At 40.2% G+C, this 15,768-nt stretch overlaps 1 protein-coding gene across 3 annotated transcripts in view; it reads left to right on the plus strand.

Annotated features, from left to right (window-relative positions):
* The window catches only part of RPS6KC1 (ribosomal protein S6 kinase C1), an 88,893-nt gene that overhangs the window by 26,587 nt on the left and 46,538 nt on the right, over positions 1-15,768 (plus strand). For all 3 annotated transcript variants that reach the window (XM_050314672.1, XM_050314673.1, XM_050314674.1), the window contains one exon: positions 12,535-12,653. In XM_050314672.1, coding sequence (XP_050170629.1) covers positions 12,535-12,653 — 119 coding nt within the window. The remainder of the gene's footprint in view (positions 1-12,534; positions 12,654-15,768) is intronic.

The raw sequence follows: 15,768 nt of genomic DNA on the forward strand, positions 1-15,768 counted from the left end.
TTCTGGTCTTCTGCCACTGATTATTTTCAAACTATTTTATCTAAATAAGTATTAGTAACAGCTGAAAGTGAAGCAGAGTGTTCATACATACTTAGACCCATATAAAGTGTCATTGCCTTTCAGTGTACAGCCATAGCAGAATCTGTGGCCTGTGGAATGGGCTGCAGGTGGCTTTTTGCATTGAAAACGGTAATACAGATTTTTGCCACGTGGTGGCACCAAGGAAATAGAAATTGACACCTAAAGAATTGGAAGCGGGGAAACGCAACCAACCTGCGGAGTAATGTGGGTGAAGAAACATCACCCATCCCTGGTTTTGAAACTTTGAATTTGAAACATGACATTACCTCAGAAATGTAATACCTCTGTAAGCTGGTGATAAGTATCCAAAAAATGAGCTCCTTTAGGCTTGGTACGAGGTCTACTTACTTCTCAAGGCTGCCTCACCAAAACTGTGCACAAGTAAGTTTCTGACTGCAAGTTTATACACCTGTGTTGTTTGTTTTGAAGTAGGTGGCTTCTGTAAAGGCAGTTCCTGATGACTTTCCAGCTCTTCAAGCTGGTGGCACTAACGCTGGATGAGGCAGGTGTCACATATGCTCACACCAAAGAAATGGCCATCTTGGCTTTGTTTTCAACTGTGTGCACATGCTCTCAGAAGTGTAGTGGTGTTAATTATTCTGTGCAAGGTGCATATGTATTTTCTTTTGCGAGTCTCTTGCAGAGTTTTAGTACTGTATCCTCTAATGACTTTTTCATAGTCCTACCAAAAGACCCAATACAGATGTCACTTGGGGAATGCATGCTGTCTTGTGTGCTCAGAGATTGCTGTGTACCTTGGACTCTGGGCATCTCTTTGGGCCTGTTTCTGCTCTGTACATGCATTTAATATTAAGCATTTATCACTGGGAAGAAGAATGAATTCTTAGACTGGCAGTACCACCCTTGGACTGCCACTGAACTACCTGTGCCTCTTGTGCCTCCTTGTTTCACTTATACCAGAGCTGCCTTGCATGCAGTGATAGGGAATAGCTACCATAATTTCCTTTTTCCTCTGAATATGTACTGATTCTGCTACTCCTCTCGTATTTTCTGGGCATTGCTGTGTGCCCAAGGGTTTTGGAGGTTTTGGAAGACAGGTCTGTAAAGGTTGTGTAGGATGGTTAAACAATTCTACAGGAGCTTAAACCTCCTAGAATTCAAATTTTCAGCCTTTTTAAGCATACCAAGTATACTAGCTGATAGAAACTTTGGCTCACAATTATAGCTGTTCCTTTGTTTTGTTAGCATGTCAGAGCACTTTGAGGTCAATGCATTGCTTCAGGCCTAGTGATGGAAAAAAATGCACTAATCAATAGCAAGCCACCAACTTCTAGGCTGGAAGTTAACTGTGTTTTATGCAAAGTAGTGCTTTCCCTGACTTTGGTATAGGGCATAGTTTTCATTAGGAAAAAAACCAGATCATGAGGCTGAAATTGTGGAAAGAGTTGTTTGTAATGAAGGAGGGAGTCCTGTTTATATAAATTGCTCCTCTTTTTCCAACTTCATCCATTCTTCAGTTATATCCACTATGGATCTGGGCAGTCTGAGGTGTGTGATAAACACAGAATTAACACCGTTGCTTATTGCTGGGTTTCAGTACCTTCAGGCACCTGATGAAGCAACAATGCTGCACAATATGGTCAGTCTAATTCGTGTAGAAAACTGCAGGATCTCTTCCATATGGTTTAGAAAGCAAATGTGTCCATTGCTGGTCTATCCGTGTTGCACATTAACATCCAAAGGGAGATGATCCATTTCCTCTGTCAGAGTTTTGGAATGTTTGTTTTCACATGTGTAGCAGCTGTGGCTGGGCAGAATGAATATTTATTTGGTTTAGGCAGCGTGAACCTTATTGCATTGAAGTATGTGGTGCCTCTTGAGTCACAGCAGCCACAAGCTGTATTCCAGGTATCTCTGTTTTGTGTTAGGTATCTACAACTTCTAAATAAGCTACTGGTGCCTTTGAAAGCAGGCTGTGAATGTCAGTTTTTCGCTGCTCTGTGCTATTTTAATGTTTATCCAGTAAACAGAGCTGGAACAAAAATTACACAAATTACTGGAACCTTGCTAAAATGACTTTGACTTTTAACCTAGAAATGCATATACAATGAAATGCTGGGAATACTTTGGACAACTAGATGATATTTTTGGATATACTGAAAACAAACCAACTTGTGTCTAATTACTGGGATTATGATGGGCTATGATTTGAACTTGTGATGGAGCCAGGGATGCAAACAGGAGCATGCTTGACAGAATGCCAAGAAGACAGTACTTTATGAAAAGGGAAACAGCCATGGCATTCCACCAGCGTGTTTCTGGCTTCCTTTGCTTGTGTGTTGAATGGCACTTATGAAGACAACTTCTGTTACCACACAGTAGCTATTTTAAATTCTTTTTCACTTGTTAAGTCCTCTGAGTAGCGTTTCTCATTGATAGTAACAATCTCTTAGACACTTTATGAACTATCCACTAGATGTGCCTGACTGGAGCAATGTCTTTAAGGAAACAACAGACCTGTTCTTTGAGAAGGTGCACTGGGGTGTGAGCCAGTGTCTGCGGGGAAACCCTGAGTGTTGTCCTGGACCTCACAGAAAAAGATTGGTGACAGGCTGACTGATGGAACTGTAGTTCTCCCTTGCCTGATCTCAGACCTCTGTGCTCCTGTGGTATATCATCACTTGCCTTATTTGCTACTGTAGTCTTATACTTCCACTGAGGCTGGAACCAGTCAAGACAAAAACCTCTTGCCCTGGTTCCTACCAAAGGAGCTAAAAACCATCTCTGTTTCCTGCTATTGGGCCGTGAGGATGCTGTAGGACTATTTGGGTCAAGCTTTTTAAGCAACAATACAAAGTGCTCCCTCTCTCCTAGTGCTTCTTGAAATCACAGCTGCTGCTTCAGAAGAAAGGTTTGTGAGAGGACTTGTCTGTTGATAAGCAGCTAGATTAGGAATGGATGTTGGAAATACTGTGGCTGGTGAAAAAAAGAGTTATCTTATCCCAGAGTGCTGCCAGTGATGCTGAAGCACATATTAGTATGGGCTATGAGCTGCCCATAACTGGAATGTGTTGTCTTCCAAGCTCATTGCAGACCATACAGAATTGTAGAGCAGATTAGTCTCATAGAATCCACTACTGACCCTGAGATTAGCTCATCTGGTTGGAGCACGGTGTTAATAACACCAGAGTTGTGGGTTTGATCCCCTTATGGGCCATTCACTTAAGAGCTGGACTCGATTGGTTATTGTACAAATACAGTCAGATTCAGCTATGTAAAGGAATACTCAAGACAAAGTTCCACTTAAATGGAAAGACCTCTCTGCACCAAGAGACTGATAAAGGTCTGAGGTTTAGTACCTGCTGCACAGCTCAGAGCCTTGCAATAAATGTAAAGGTGAACTGTAGCAATACCTGAAAGCCAACCTGTAGGGTCTGATGCAGAGATGACTCTGAATGTAGTTGCTTAGCATGTGGCTGTTAAAGAATTAATAAATATGTGACCAGGTGAACCTTAGAAATCTGTTTTCTTCCCTCTTCTGGGGCACACAGCTAGCTGCATTGGCTTTGTGTTCATCTGACCTTTCCAAGATTTCTGAGTCTGTCCTCATAGCAGTTCCTTGCCAGGTTGCTGCTTATTCCTGGCCTCTTTGACAGACACCTCTTCCTGCCTGCACAGCCTTTTATCTCAGCTGTTGTTAGCCAGCACTTAGCTGCAAAGTGCATTAATCTTTTTTTGACTGTTGCTGTGTGGGGTTTCTACCTCCCATCAGAAGACCTAGTAGGGTTGACACACTTCTTCCAGCACACAGTGTAGACAGAACAGACTGATCTGGGCTACAGAGCAGCTTCTGTCCTCAGGTGAGGAAATTGAAGTCCCTGGCTGCAGAATTAAATGCCTCAGGCAGTCTAGGTGAATTAAGGCAAATTACTAGCTGGAATAGAAAAATTGCATAGATATGTTTAAGGGCATGATGCTGCATGATAATCAGTTCTCTGATCCCCCAAACAGTTCTTGTATATACAGCTACTCTCTTTTCACGTCCTTCTTTTCTCTTTTCCTGTCCTCTTTCTCTCTTTACTCTTCTAGTATCTTAAAATAGCCCCTCTAGCTTCAGAGCTGCATAGAAGGACTAGTATAGGTTTGATCTCTACAAGGCCTGCCGCTGGCTCTTCTGTTTTAGAGATTTTTGTGATTGCTCAGGGAAAGATACCATTTCCCATAGTAGTGTATAAAAGTACATATGAATTGTATTTAATACATAAATATGAGAACTATTAGACTGTCAGGATTTATGAATCTCATAATTGGTTTTTCATCTACCTTTTTCTTTTCTTGCCCCCTGCAATATTTTATGCTTCAAACTGTTCTTACTTGTAGGTGTCTCTGTGCCTATGTTCCCTCTGCTCTGAAGCAAGGAATGTTTGTGGCTGCTAATTCATATTTGAACTTGTCCTTTTAGTTAAGAAGGAAGAGTGCAGAGAACTGGGAAATTTTGTCTCTTCTCTGGTGGTGTGCAACTTCTCTCCTTGCTCTGTCAGTGCTCTCCTCCTGTTCCTGGGGTGCTCGTGTTGAAGGACCTGCTGCTGCTGTCACCGTATTGTTTTTTCATCTGTGCTAGAATGCCACTACTTGTCCTTCTGTCTTGCAATGCTCACAGGGATTTTTTTTTTTCCTTCTTACGTAGTTCAACAGAAAAATATTTAAGGATATTTCTCACATTAAGTCTTACTTTGGTGAAATACCTTGCTTTTGAAGACTACTGGTTTTAGTAGGTAGATGGGAAGTTAAGCTTTGCCTCCCTGAAATAGTGTGTGCCGTGTGACCACTCATTTTATTTTTCTTTCCAGTTAGTCACACAAGCACATGAAAAGCTACCACCACCTTGTGGATTTAACATGAGGGGTTCTCTATAAGCAGATGTTTGTCAGTTAGCATTTCTGGACAGTTACAATTCTTATTATCTAGTGTTACTGACTCCTGCTTTATTGGTCACTCAAACACATTTCACCCACACCATTCTTCTATGTAGCCTTAACTTTGGCCAATTCCCCCTCCCCCCCCAAAAATGTTTACCTAGAAATGTTTACCTTGACATTTACATGACAGGTATGTAACCATAGGTTTTCTACAAGATGCAGAACTGGTAACTTCATAGGAAATGTAGATCTGTGTCTCAATCAACCTGCAATGAAGATGATGTATATAATATATAAACATAATAGTTATAAGCACAGTGGAAAGCTGGAAGAAGAATTTGTAGGTGCTCGCTTACTGTCACAAATTTGTGCTTCAGCATGAAAGGTTTAACTTTTAAGTGGCCTTTCTTTTTGGTTGATAGAGTACTGTTCTGAATCTTCAAAAATAAGAAAAATGGTTCTGATAAGTGTGTTGCATTTTAATAAATTTTGACTCTCTCAAAATGTTAAAAAAGAAAAAAAAAGAGGAAAAGAGATCACCTCAAGCTATTTTTCCATAATGGGTTTAACCTTTGTCTTATTTTTTAATATTTACAGGGTTTTTTTCAGCTGCAGAATTTGGCCACCACCTCAAAGGAACTCATTGTTAATATAATGTATAGCATATTAGAGACGATGAGCTAGTGGGCTTATTTCACAATTCCAAACTCCCACCTACTGCTAAAATCTATAGCTCTATCCTTGATGCTGCAGTGTCCATCTACCTCAGCACCTGCCACATTTCACTTAAGTAATTGTTTGAAAATTAAAGGTTACCCACTCTCCTGTGAAAGTTGGTGGAGACTCGTTCCAAAATCAGCAGCTCTTCCCCTTCCTGAAATAAATTTTGGGGTTATAAAACTGTGTCCAAAGTCATCACAAACCTGTGCTGGATTATGAGTCGCATTGTCACTTATGGTGTGCCTGAGCTTTTGTTTGGCTATTATGGACAAAGGAGTCTGCTTCACATGATGTAAGAAGTGTTTGCCCTAAGAAGAACAGAGGTCCTCTTGAACCAATTAGGCAAAAATAACAGCTGGGCTACCCACTAATAAGGAAGGTGCTGCTAAACCTCTTTTCATTGTGAGAAGAAATAAATCTTTTAAGGCTTACTCCCTTGCATTTTTATAGAGAGCAATTCTTTGAAAAATTCAGCAATCCAGCTGGGTGATATGTGCAGGAAGACTGTGAAGAAGATAAAGAAACTTTTAAAAATAAAAAATGGTATTATAGCTGTTAGATTTGGCAATTATAAATGTTTCATTGAAGATTTCAGTATTTAGAGAAAGTTTTACTGTTTAAATTGTTAAGAACGTGGAGTTTGGGGTTAGCACAACAGGCAGTCTCCCACAAGTTCCTTGTAGCTTGTTCTGCAAGAGGACATTCCTTCCTGGAGCAAATCTCTTCTGATATCTTCTTTAAATAAAGGCAGCCCACATATATTTTTAGTAAGTCTGAGAGAAAAGGAGGAAGTGGAGGTTACAGAGGATTGGGACAGGTAATGCTAACTTTTTAGCCTTACCTTTTCTGTGGAAATAACCCCATCCTGGCCAAACAACTAGTTAGGTAGGGAGAGCACTTATGTTGTCCTGACAGATTGAGTCTTCCTGAGAAAATCTCTAATGCCTCAAGGGGAGGATTTGGAAGTGGTCAGGCACAAAGAAAGGAAGGAGTATCTAGAATTCCCGTGTGGGTGCCACATAATGTGATTTACTGTATATTACTATGATTTACTGATTTTTTTTTTTCGTATGGTAGTGGCAAGTGGCAACTAGAGCAATCTTTACTACCATCCTGTAAGAGGCATATCTTCCCCAGGACTTCATCCTGGATTTGCTGGAGGAGAATAGCTATGGACCAGAGGAAGTTTGACATCCCTTCTATGCATCTGAGATGTGTTCTGTTAGTGCCCCAGATTATTTGGGGGAAAATTGCAGATTTTTTCCATGGTTTTTACTGACCAAATTTTGGGGTTTTTTTTTGTTTTTTGTTTGTTTGTTGGATATGGCCCCCTTTCAGTAGCTTTTTGCTATTAATATCTGAACATAAGTAATTTTCCTACGTGATAGAATTACAGAAGATTTGATGTGTGAATAAACAGTTAACTGAGCTGAACACTTTGAGTTAATTAATCTCTCAAAGGTTGTGTCCTCTTCTGAAGTGCTCTGAGATGTGAGTAAAGACTTTTTGAGCAGAAGACAAACAAAAGTATATGCTACTGCTCTGTACATTGTGGAAATGCTGCTTCTTTGTCTTTTTTCATTCAAATCAGTAGGACTATGGGCAAACAAGCAGGCAAGTCACAGATGAGCTCAATGGCACAATTATTCTAGTATTTATGGTTTTCCTCTATCCAACCTGGAGCCCCTGGTGGTCTAGTGGTAAAGGCGCCGCGCTGTCACCGCGGAGACCCGGGTTCGATTCCCGGTCAGGGCCACTCCCGGGCAGGTGGGGCTCGTTAGCCCTTAAAGGCAACCCACCTACGTCCTAAGGACCTCGCTGCCACCGTCCAAGCTCGCTTGGCCCCGGCAGATGAACCTTAGGATTAAAGGGTGGGCTCAGTTCCGCGCACACTGTGTCTCACCTAAAAAATCCAATGCGCAGGCTGGAAGGTGGAAAGACCTTCCCCGGATCTTCGCTCGCGAAGACTGGCCATTATTATCCAACCTCAAAATAATTTGAATGTTGTTAGGAACGTCTGTCTTTGTAAATATATTGTGGCTAAGCCATCCTTAGAAATAAAAATTGAAGAAAAATTTTAAATTATTGGCTGCAGTCCTAATTTCCTGGCCACTGTTACTTTGGTCAGTGGGTGGCCTGGTCAGCCTTTCCAAAGCCAATTTTCATTTTAAGATATTTTTGTTTCTTTGAAATAGGCGAAGCCTTTGGAAAATGAGGGAGCAGCCTGCTTGTGTGGATGAAGGCTTATATGTGCAACGAAGTAGCTGTAGAGTTTTTATATTCTGTTTGCAGTAATAGTAAACAGAGCATCTAAAATAACCACTTGCACATTGCAACAAACACATCATCATTTGCTTAAAAAGAGTTATAATTACAGTTGACGAAGCATGGACACCATAAAAAATGCATTAGTTTGGCTTGACACATTAATTACCTGTTTTTGCAGATGTTTTTATATATTGTTGTGCGAACAGTTTACAAAATAATTACAGGAAAGTCATATGGAAAATAAACTAAGTGGGTGGTTTCTCGCCTTAATATTTTCATTCATGTGAATCTGTGTGAGGCACAGCTGCTCCGTAGCAAATGCAGAGGGAGAGAGAGAGACGGGGAATCTTGAGGGGGTTTTTATTCTAAGGTCTCTATGATCAGCCTTGCTGCACTTTTATATCTTGCTTTAGCAGTGTAGTTTTTAAATGTGTAAAATGACATTGCCGATTTAATCCCAGTGATCAGGAGAAGGGAGAAGCTTTGATCCTGATCAGATGAAACATAAATCTTCTAGTATCTAGGAAAATAAATGAAAAATCAATATTATTTTAAGCAGGATGATCTTTTATGAGCAGTTGTAAAGATTCATCAAAGGCTTTGACACAGTTTAAACATTTCCTGTTTGCTGCCATTTAAAGAAAAATGCCTTTCAAGTTTAAATTGTAATTAGAGAGATAGCTCTTTAGATTATTGTGGGCTAACCACAGAATGGAAATAGAAGCTCAATATGCTCACACAATTTTTAAATCAGAAGTTCCTAACTTTGAATAAATTATTATTCCTAATTTATTATAAAATAAAATAGATTATTTTGAGAATACACATTTTGTGCAACTAAAAACCCTATTCCATGGCAAAATGTAACATTGCATTTCAAAAAAATTATGCATAAAGTCTGAATCACAGCTATAACATCTGTCAAATATAAGGATTTGTTCTAGTACTATGTTTTAGTGATTTATTTGGTTTTAAGTGAAGAGTTCTATGACCTCAAATTTAACATAAATGCTAAAGATTATTTTTAGTTTAATGGGGTATTCATTGTTACTCCCTGTGTTTGAGGCTTTTAAAGCAGCATTTATTTGTTTATTAAATTAATATCCTGTCTGTATTTACAGATTTTTGTGAGATATTGGCTGTTTAAATGGACATTTGTATTGGAACATAGTCTTTTTCCTTTTCTTGGTTAAATTAATGCAAAGAATAAAAAGCCAAAATCCTATTTCCATAAATCCAATTCTTAAACACCCACCTGTTAAAGTATTCAGAGACTGAACTGTTAATGATCTTATTCACAAATAAGATGTTAGAACTTGTTGAATAAATCTTGTTTTGTGAATCCACGCCCTCTTTATGGCTGAAGATTTTAATGAGGCAACAGTTTGCAAATGTTATTTAACAAATTACTCAGGAAGGAAAAGTAGAAGAAAACTGAAATTAATGTCTTGTGAAAGTAGGGAGAACAAAGACAGCTCTAAGGGGACATCCTAGCCTGTTTGCGTTAATTACTGTAAAATTACTGAAGCATTGAAAAAAGGCAATAAACATCCAAAGTAAATACACATAACTAACAATTAAGCAGTAAGCTTGACTTTTATGATAGCCTTAGACACTAACCTAGCAGTTTTCTACCAGTCTACTTGAAGGAAACACTGGCTGAAGGGTTTATTATTGCTGTGCAGATGTCTTGTTTTCCCTGGGCGACTGCCACTTTGTGTGACAGAGAGAACGTGGGTGCTCACCGGTGGTTCGGCACAAGAAAGTTTTATGGTGCGTTAACATTACGTGCAGAGATGAAAGTAAGAGCGTTAGTCACGTTTTAAGGAATTGCAACACACACTTATAAAAAAATACTGTGTATCTATTCTCTTCTGATAAAGACAAATTCAAGTTCAAACAGTTGAGTGATTTTTTTGTTGTTTTTTTTAAATCCTAGATGGGAACAAGACTGGCAGTCTCGTGTAGTGGAGTCTTGGTACAAGTGCCTTCTGTCTTTAGAATGAGAGAAATTACTGAGAAATTGATATATATCTGTAATATTGTATGCTGAAAGTGCACCGAATTTCTGCCTGTCCAGCTTCTTCCCTAACCAAGTGTAGATAAAGGTGTTTGCAGAGCAGGGCTCTGAGTCTCTGTCCAAGGAGGTGACAGTCACTTTTTCCTCCTGCTGTGGGGTGGATAATAATATTTACAATAGATCACTTACCACAGAATTTGGAGTAGATCTGAAGTCTCTTCTGCTTATTCTTGGTGGAATCTCTGTGATAGTTCTGTGTGTGTAGGTAGTCTCTAGTCATGATATGACAGGAGTGGGAGTCTCTGTTTTATAACGAGGTCAAAATGACTAGTGGCATATCATGGCAACAAAAAGCGAAAAAGTGCCTGTGCTACCTTCACACTCTAAGATGTGTTTAAAGTAAGAGCAGTGATTCACCTGCTCTTGTTTGGGGCAGGAGAAAAACAGCAGCTCTGATCAGCTCTGATAGCCTACAGCAGAGGAACTCTCCATGAACTTTCTGAAGAGAAATTGTACTTAAATTTTTAATTGTTCTCTGCCATCTAAAAGTGTTTTGGGAAAACTGAACAGACAACCTGCCCATTCTCCTTAGTTAAGGATCCAGGGTTAAAGCTAGCCAGCTATGGTTGAATAAAGGATCAGAGCTACTGGAGATACATGGCTGCAGCTCATCCCTTCTTTGGGTCCTGCCAGTTGTGAAGCTGAGTGCAAATTGCTCAGGGGCTTGCATGTGTGCACACGTGCTCTGTGTGGACATGGTTCAACACAGATGGATTGGCACAGGCAGAAGGATGTGTCCTCTACAGGCACCTGCATAACCACCGGCAGCATGAACAACCCCGTGTCTTTTGAACTATTGGTGGTCAGGGACAGACTTGCTGTTCAGCTCTCTCTGGTAGCTGTCCCCAGGGTCCATGGTCCAGCTCTCAGACATTGTGTCTGACTGGCTTGCTTATTGGTCTTGAAGTTTGTTGGTGTATCTTACGCACAGAGAATAAGGAACACACCAATGCAGAAAATAGTGAGAAACAGTTTTCTAAGAAGGTAAGACAGGCACTGCTCAGATGCAGGGTTCAGTCAGACTAGCATATTGACCAGCAGCCTGCTTATTCATAATTTACCCATGAAATTTTCACCTCTTGTCTCATGCTTGTGCCCCACATCCACCTTGACCCTCCTTTAATCATGCTCTTAAAACATTCACAATGTGTTATGCATTGTCACAAGTGCCCCCTGAAAACCTCCCACAGTAAGTTTTGAATGCAAGCTTTTACACAATAAGTTCTGCCTTGGAAATGCCATAATAAACTTGCTCTTTTTTATGAGATTCGTTCTTGATAACCCACAATAATCCTGGTTTTTTCCTTATCAGTTACCAAGTTGCTGATTGAACTCCTTCAAGGTTACGCTCAGGTTCCTTTCGTGGCCTGTTGATCAGTGTCTTAGGAGTTTCAGCCTTCCGTATTGACTGTTATCTGCTGTTGGTTAGGGTTTGTGTGTTTAATTTATTACCTCTCCTGTTCCTTGCCTTGTCTTTCATGTTGAGTAGCTGTTAGGCAGATAATCTTGCAGTTCCTTGCCCTGTTGGAGCATCGGTTTGAGAGGTGCTGGCTTGCACCTGGCAGTGCAGAGCCCGTTGCGGTCAAGGCTGTGCTTCTGCAAGTCTTGGATGGCCTTGGTTAGGGCTGCAAGAGACTGTCAGGACCGTATGAAGTCTCTGCCTCTGGGACAGTTGCCTCTATCTTATTTTCAGCATAGTAATCTCAGTTCTCTGTTGTTATGGTTGTGTCTCACAGTCTTTTTATCTTTGCTTGGCAGTTGACTGGTTGGGCGTTGTCATCACAAATTGAGTCAGTTGTAACACTGTGCTGCTCATGATGTGAATGCCTAAACATAAACTGTAAGTTTTAGAGTGAATACAGAATTTGTGTGGTATCATGGGATTCTCACCTCTTGTAAGAGTTTGGGTAGATTAAAAATAACACAGCGGTGGTTCAGCCATCTGGGAAGTGAAGTAATTGGCACAAGTGCTTATTCCTTTCTTCCTATGTCACCCTAAGTCAAGAGGCAAGGAATGCCTAGCACTGGAAAGTTGTGAGCGAAAGTTCTTGGTGTCTCTCCCGTTGCCTTCTGGTTTTTAATAGCATTTCTAAACTTCATGTCTACTTAAGAAAGTCCATACTGGAAACTTGAGGAAAAAATAACTTTATTGTTTTGTTGTAAATGTCCTATTCCATCTTTACTAATTGATTCTGCTCTTTGTAATACGACACTTGGATCAGTGGTTTACTTCAATTCTTATTTATATTACCACAGGAACATATACCAAATCACAGAGATATTAGGTAAAGCTTTTTATTTACCTTAGTCTATGGCAAGGCTTACATTGTTTTTTTTGTAGAACTGTGAGATCATAGTACTGGATTTTTAGAAGGTGCATTTCTGTAGGTTTCATTATGGATAAGCCAAAGGAAATCAAAAGGTAGAATCAAAGCAGTCATGTGCTTTGATTACTTAGTACCTCTCTCTTTATAGAAAACATAACTTTTTTTTTTCTCCATTGAGGTGAATCAAGTCCAACTCGTCGAGAAGCAGTGAAAAGGAAGACTGCAGAATACCTTATGCGTGCTGAAAAAATTTCCAGTCTCTACCACAAGTCCTCTGAAGATGCATCTGTTTCTACGGTAGGCTTTAATTTCTTTTCTTTGAACCAGAATTTGGTATGATTAAGTTGTCTTGTCTTTTAGCAAAGCGTATTCAAGCTTAAGATTCAAAAACTAACTAGAATTTCTCTTCTGGGAGCCTGAGGAGTATTTTGATGTTAACTTCTGTTGAGTTGCCATTCTTTTTGATTCTTGTTGGCATTTCATAACATTATGAAGAGTTTAATACAGGGCTGGTTTTCACATTCTTTCCTACTACTTACAGGTTATGATGTAAACATTTTTCATCGTACTTAAGAATCTAAAGGTAAAGCAAAAATCCACACTAGAATATAACATTTCATTTGACTTTTCCATGGGAATATTGCTTGGCCCTGTATGGAGTGAGAAAGCTGTTGGTTTCTTTAGCTTAGCAGATAGTGGTGTATCAGAACTGAGTGGAGCACATGGTAGAGGAGATCAGATTAATTTTCCACAGAATAAGTACTTAATTGAGCAAAGGTTATTCCTGATCCTTTCAAATGTCTCTCTTGGATATGCTCTTGTGATCAACTCCTTCTTGATTCTTAGGAAGTTTCTGTACTGTTCCCACTTTCTTGAGCAGGAACACCCTTATCTGTACTTGCACAGAAGACAAACACAGCTTGTTCCAAAATACCCTCAATAAATTTCTACTTTCCCTTCCCCAAACAGTTCCTTTGGGACTTATCTGTTCTTACTTTAGACTTTTACTGCAGTTGTGCTAAACTGTCTGTGATTGTCAATGACTGCCCTATTGTATTAAGTACAAAAGGTACCAACTTCCTGACTCTCTGCTTTAATATCAAGTGAGGACAAAAGGTGCAGAAGATTATTGCATCTTACTTTGCACAGATCTAAAAGTGCTTTAAGGAGACTACTGCTGCAAAAATGGGAAGCCTTCTAAAATCTGTCTAAAAGTAAATTAAAAAAGCAAAGAAACTGTTCTTTACGGGTAGCTTTTTTCATGTTGAGAGCCCACAAGTACAATTTTGAGGATGTTCCAAATGGGATACATTTTGTGAGGTTTGAAGTCTTGCTGTTGCTATGAATTGTACTTTGAACACTTTAGTATTTTGGACTGATATGAACTCCTACTAGGTACTCTTTTCTTTGGGTCAAACACCCCTGAAAATGGGGAAAGAATCTATATTGAATGGAAACCTCAGTGTGTTTGGAAAGTGCAGAACAAGAGAAAAAACCCACAAGCAACCTATTTTTGCCTTTTTATAAGTTTAAAAATTAATTGTGGTTGGGAAGGAGGAAGAAATAGGTTGCATTTTTGTATGTGAACTTGAGAGGTAAAGTATTTCCTCTTTTATGCTGTACTGAGTAAGACACATGCCTTCTTTGCAGATCCAAAGAAAAGCAGATTTAATTGGAATAAGACAAGAAAAAAGAAGTGGTGAGAATAGAAACCCATTCTCCTGTGCTGAAAATCAAAAATGGACAAGTTATGGCAAACCTGATTTTGCACAAGCAAGATGTTGCACCTGGCTGATCCTCATTTTTACAAAAAAACCCCCATGTTTCCATAATTTAGCTTTGTTTTTTTTCCCTAAGTTTGTACATTTATTGTTATGTCCTTTATTTGTTATTCTTCATAATGCATACATTTTATTTTTATCTTAAAGCTTTGGAGTTTGCTAACATGGAGGGCAGATGGTGCTGATGGGTCATGGTGGTTATGTTGAGGAACAGCTTGTCTCCGAGCTGATAGCTGAAAGTTAATCACGAGAAGGACTTAATCTCCAAAAGTTATTCTAAGGGTAGTGGTAGGAACCACAAAGAATTAGCATGCTCTGTGCTTTGGCTTAGTGGCTTAAGGAACATGAGGAATGTGACTCTTTCTGCATGTTGGTTGCTGAGCAGACCCGAGTTCTTGCACCGCAGTTACTGCTTGTTCTTTGTACTGCCCAATATAGTTTATATTAAGAGTTTGCATGAATTTTCCCACCTCATACAGACAGTGATAAGTGCAGTGAAACGACCTGCACCTATATGCAGTGTGGTTCTTAGGAATACCAGTGAAAACGTGCAGATACTTCGTGTCCTTCTCTTAGAAAAAACGAAGTCCGTGTTGTACAAGGTTAGTGCAGGACCTGGGCCCCTATGAAGACTGGCAGAGTGCAGTTTTGTTATGGTAAGCATGGTTCACTGCAGGGATTGTCAAGGGCAGTGAGGGTGCTGAGACCATTCCTTGGAGGAAGAGGTCTGACAAGCATGGGCATTTAAGGCAGAGTGCTCTTGTTCATGATGTAATGTTACCAGGCAGAACCGCTTTGTCACCCGTATTTGCTGCAGATGGCTTTGTGTTTCCTGTTGTGCCCTTACAATGAATCATCGTGGTGATCAGCGTCAGAACTAGGCTCACATGCCTTTCTTAGAAATGGAATTTTACTTCTCTTTCACCCACCAGACCAGGGAACTGCCCAGCAAGGGAAGAGGTGAGCTCAGAAGTGCAGGTTCAGTTATTATCCTGCATTTCTCAGCCTCTCGTATCTCCCAAAGGCTCGGGCTGGCAGCCGTGTGCTGAGCCACATGCAGCAGTCTCAGAAAATTGTGCCCACTACCCATACCCCGAGCTACCCATTTGCCATCTGAACACCACATGAAGGCAGAGCACAGTGCCTTGCTTTTCTCTGGGGGCCTGGGGCAGGAGAAAGTGAACTATTCTTTCATGGCTGGAAATGCCAGACACTTGCCTCTTCGAAGACCAGATTTCCCTAGGGGCAAGAGTCTGGCGTTTCAGAGCTGAGAAGCAAAAATTATCTTTAATGCCATGGAAACCAAACAAAGAACAGTACTTTGTTACTTTTCTTGCCTCGACAAAAATTCAGCAGTGGAGCCCTCAAGGATAGCATCCTTAGCAACAACCCTGCTGCTGGCAAGTGCAAGTCGTGAAGAGAGAAACATAAGAAGAGGGTGTTTGGAGAACCCTTGGCACTGTTAAAAAAAGGTCATGGATAGAGGGCTTAATGATGGAAAGAGGATTCTTAAGACTGGAAAGAAACACAGGGATCTGATGCAACTGTGACCGTGAACTGGGAACTCACTTGACAGAGTCTTGTAAACATTGAGAAAAGCCTTGCTGCCCATAAGAGTAGGAGATGTGGGG

The sequence above is a fragment of the Myiozetetes cayanensis genome, unplaced genomic scaffold (genome assembly GCF_022539395.1).
Source record: "Myiozetetes cayanensis isolate MyiCay16 unplaced genomic scaffold, myiCay2020 scf2-11, whole genome shotgun sequence".
Classification (NCBI taxonomy): Eukaryota; Metazoa; Chordata; class Aves; order Passeriformes; family Tyrannidae; genus Myiozetetes; species Myiozetetes cayanensis.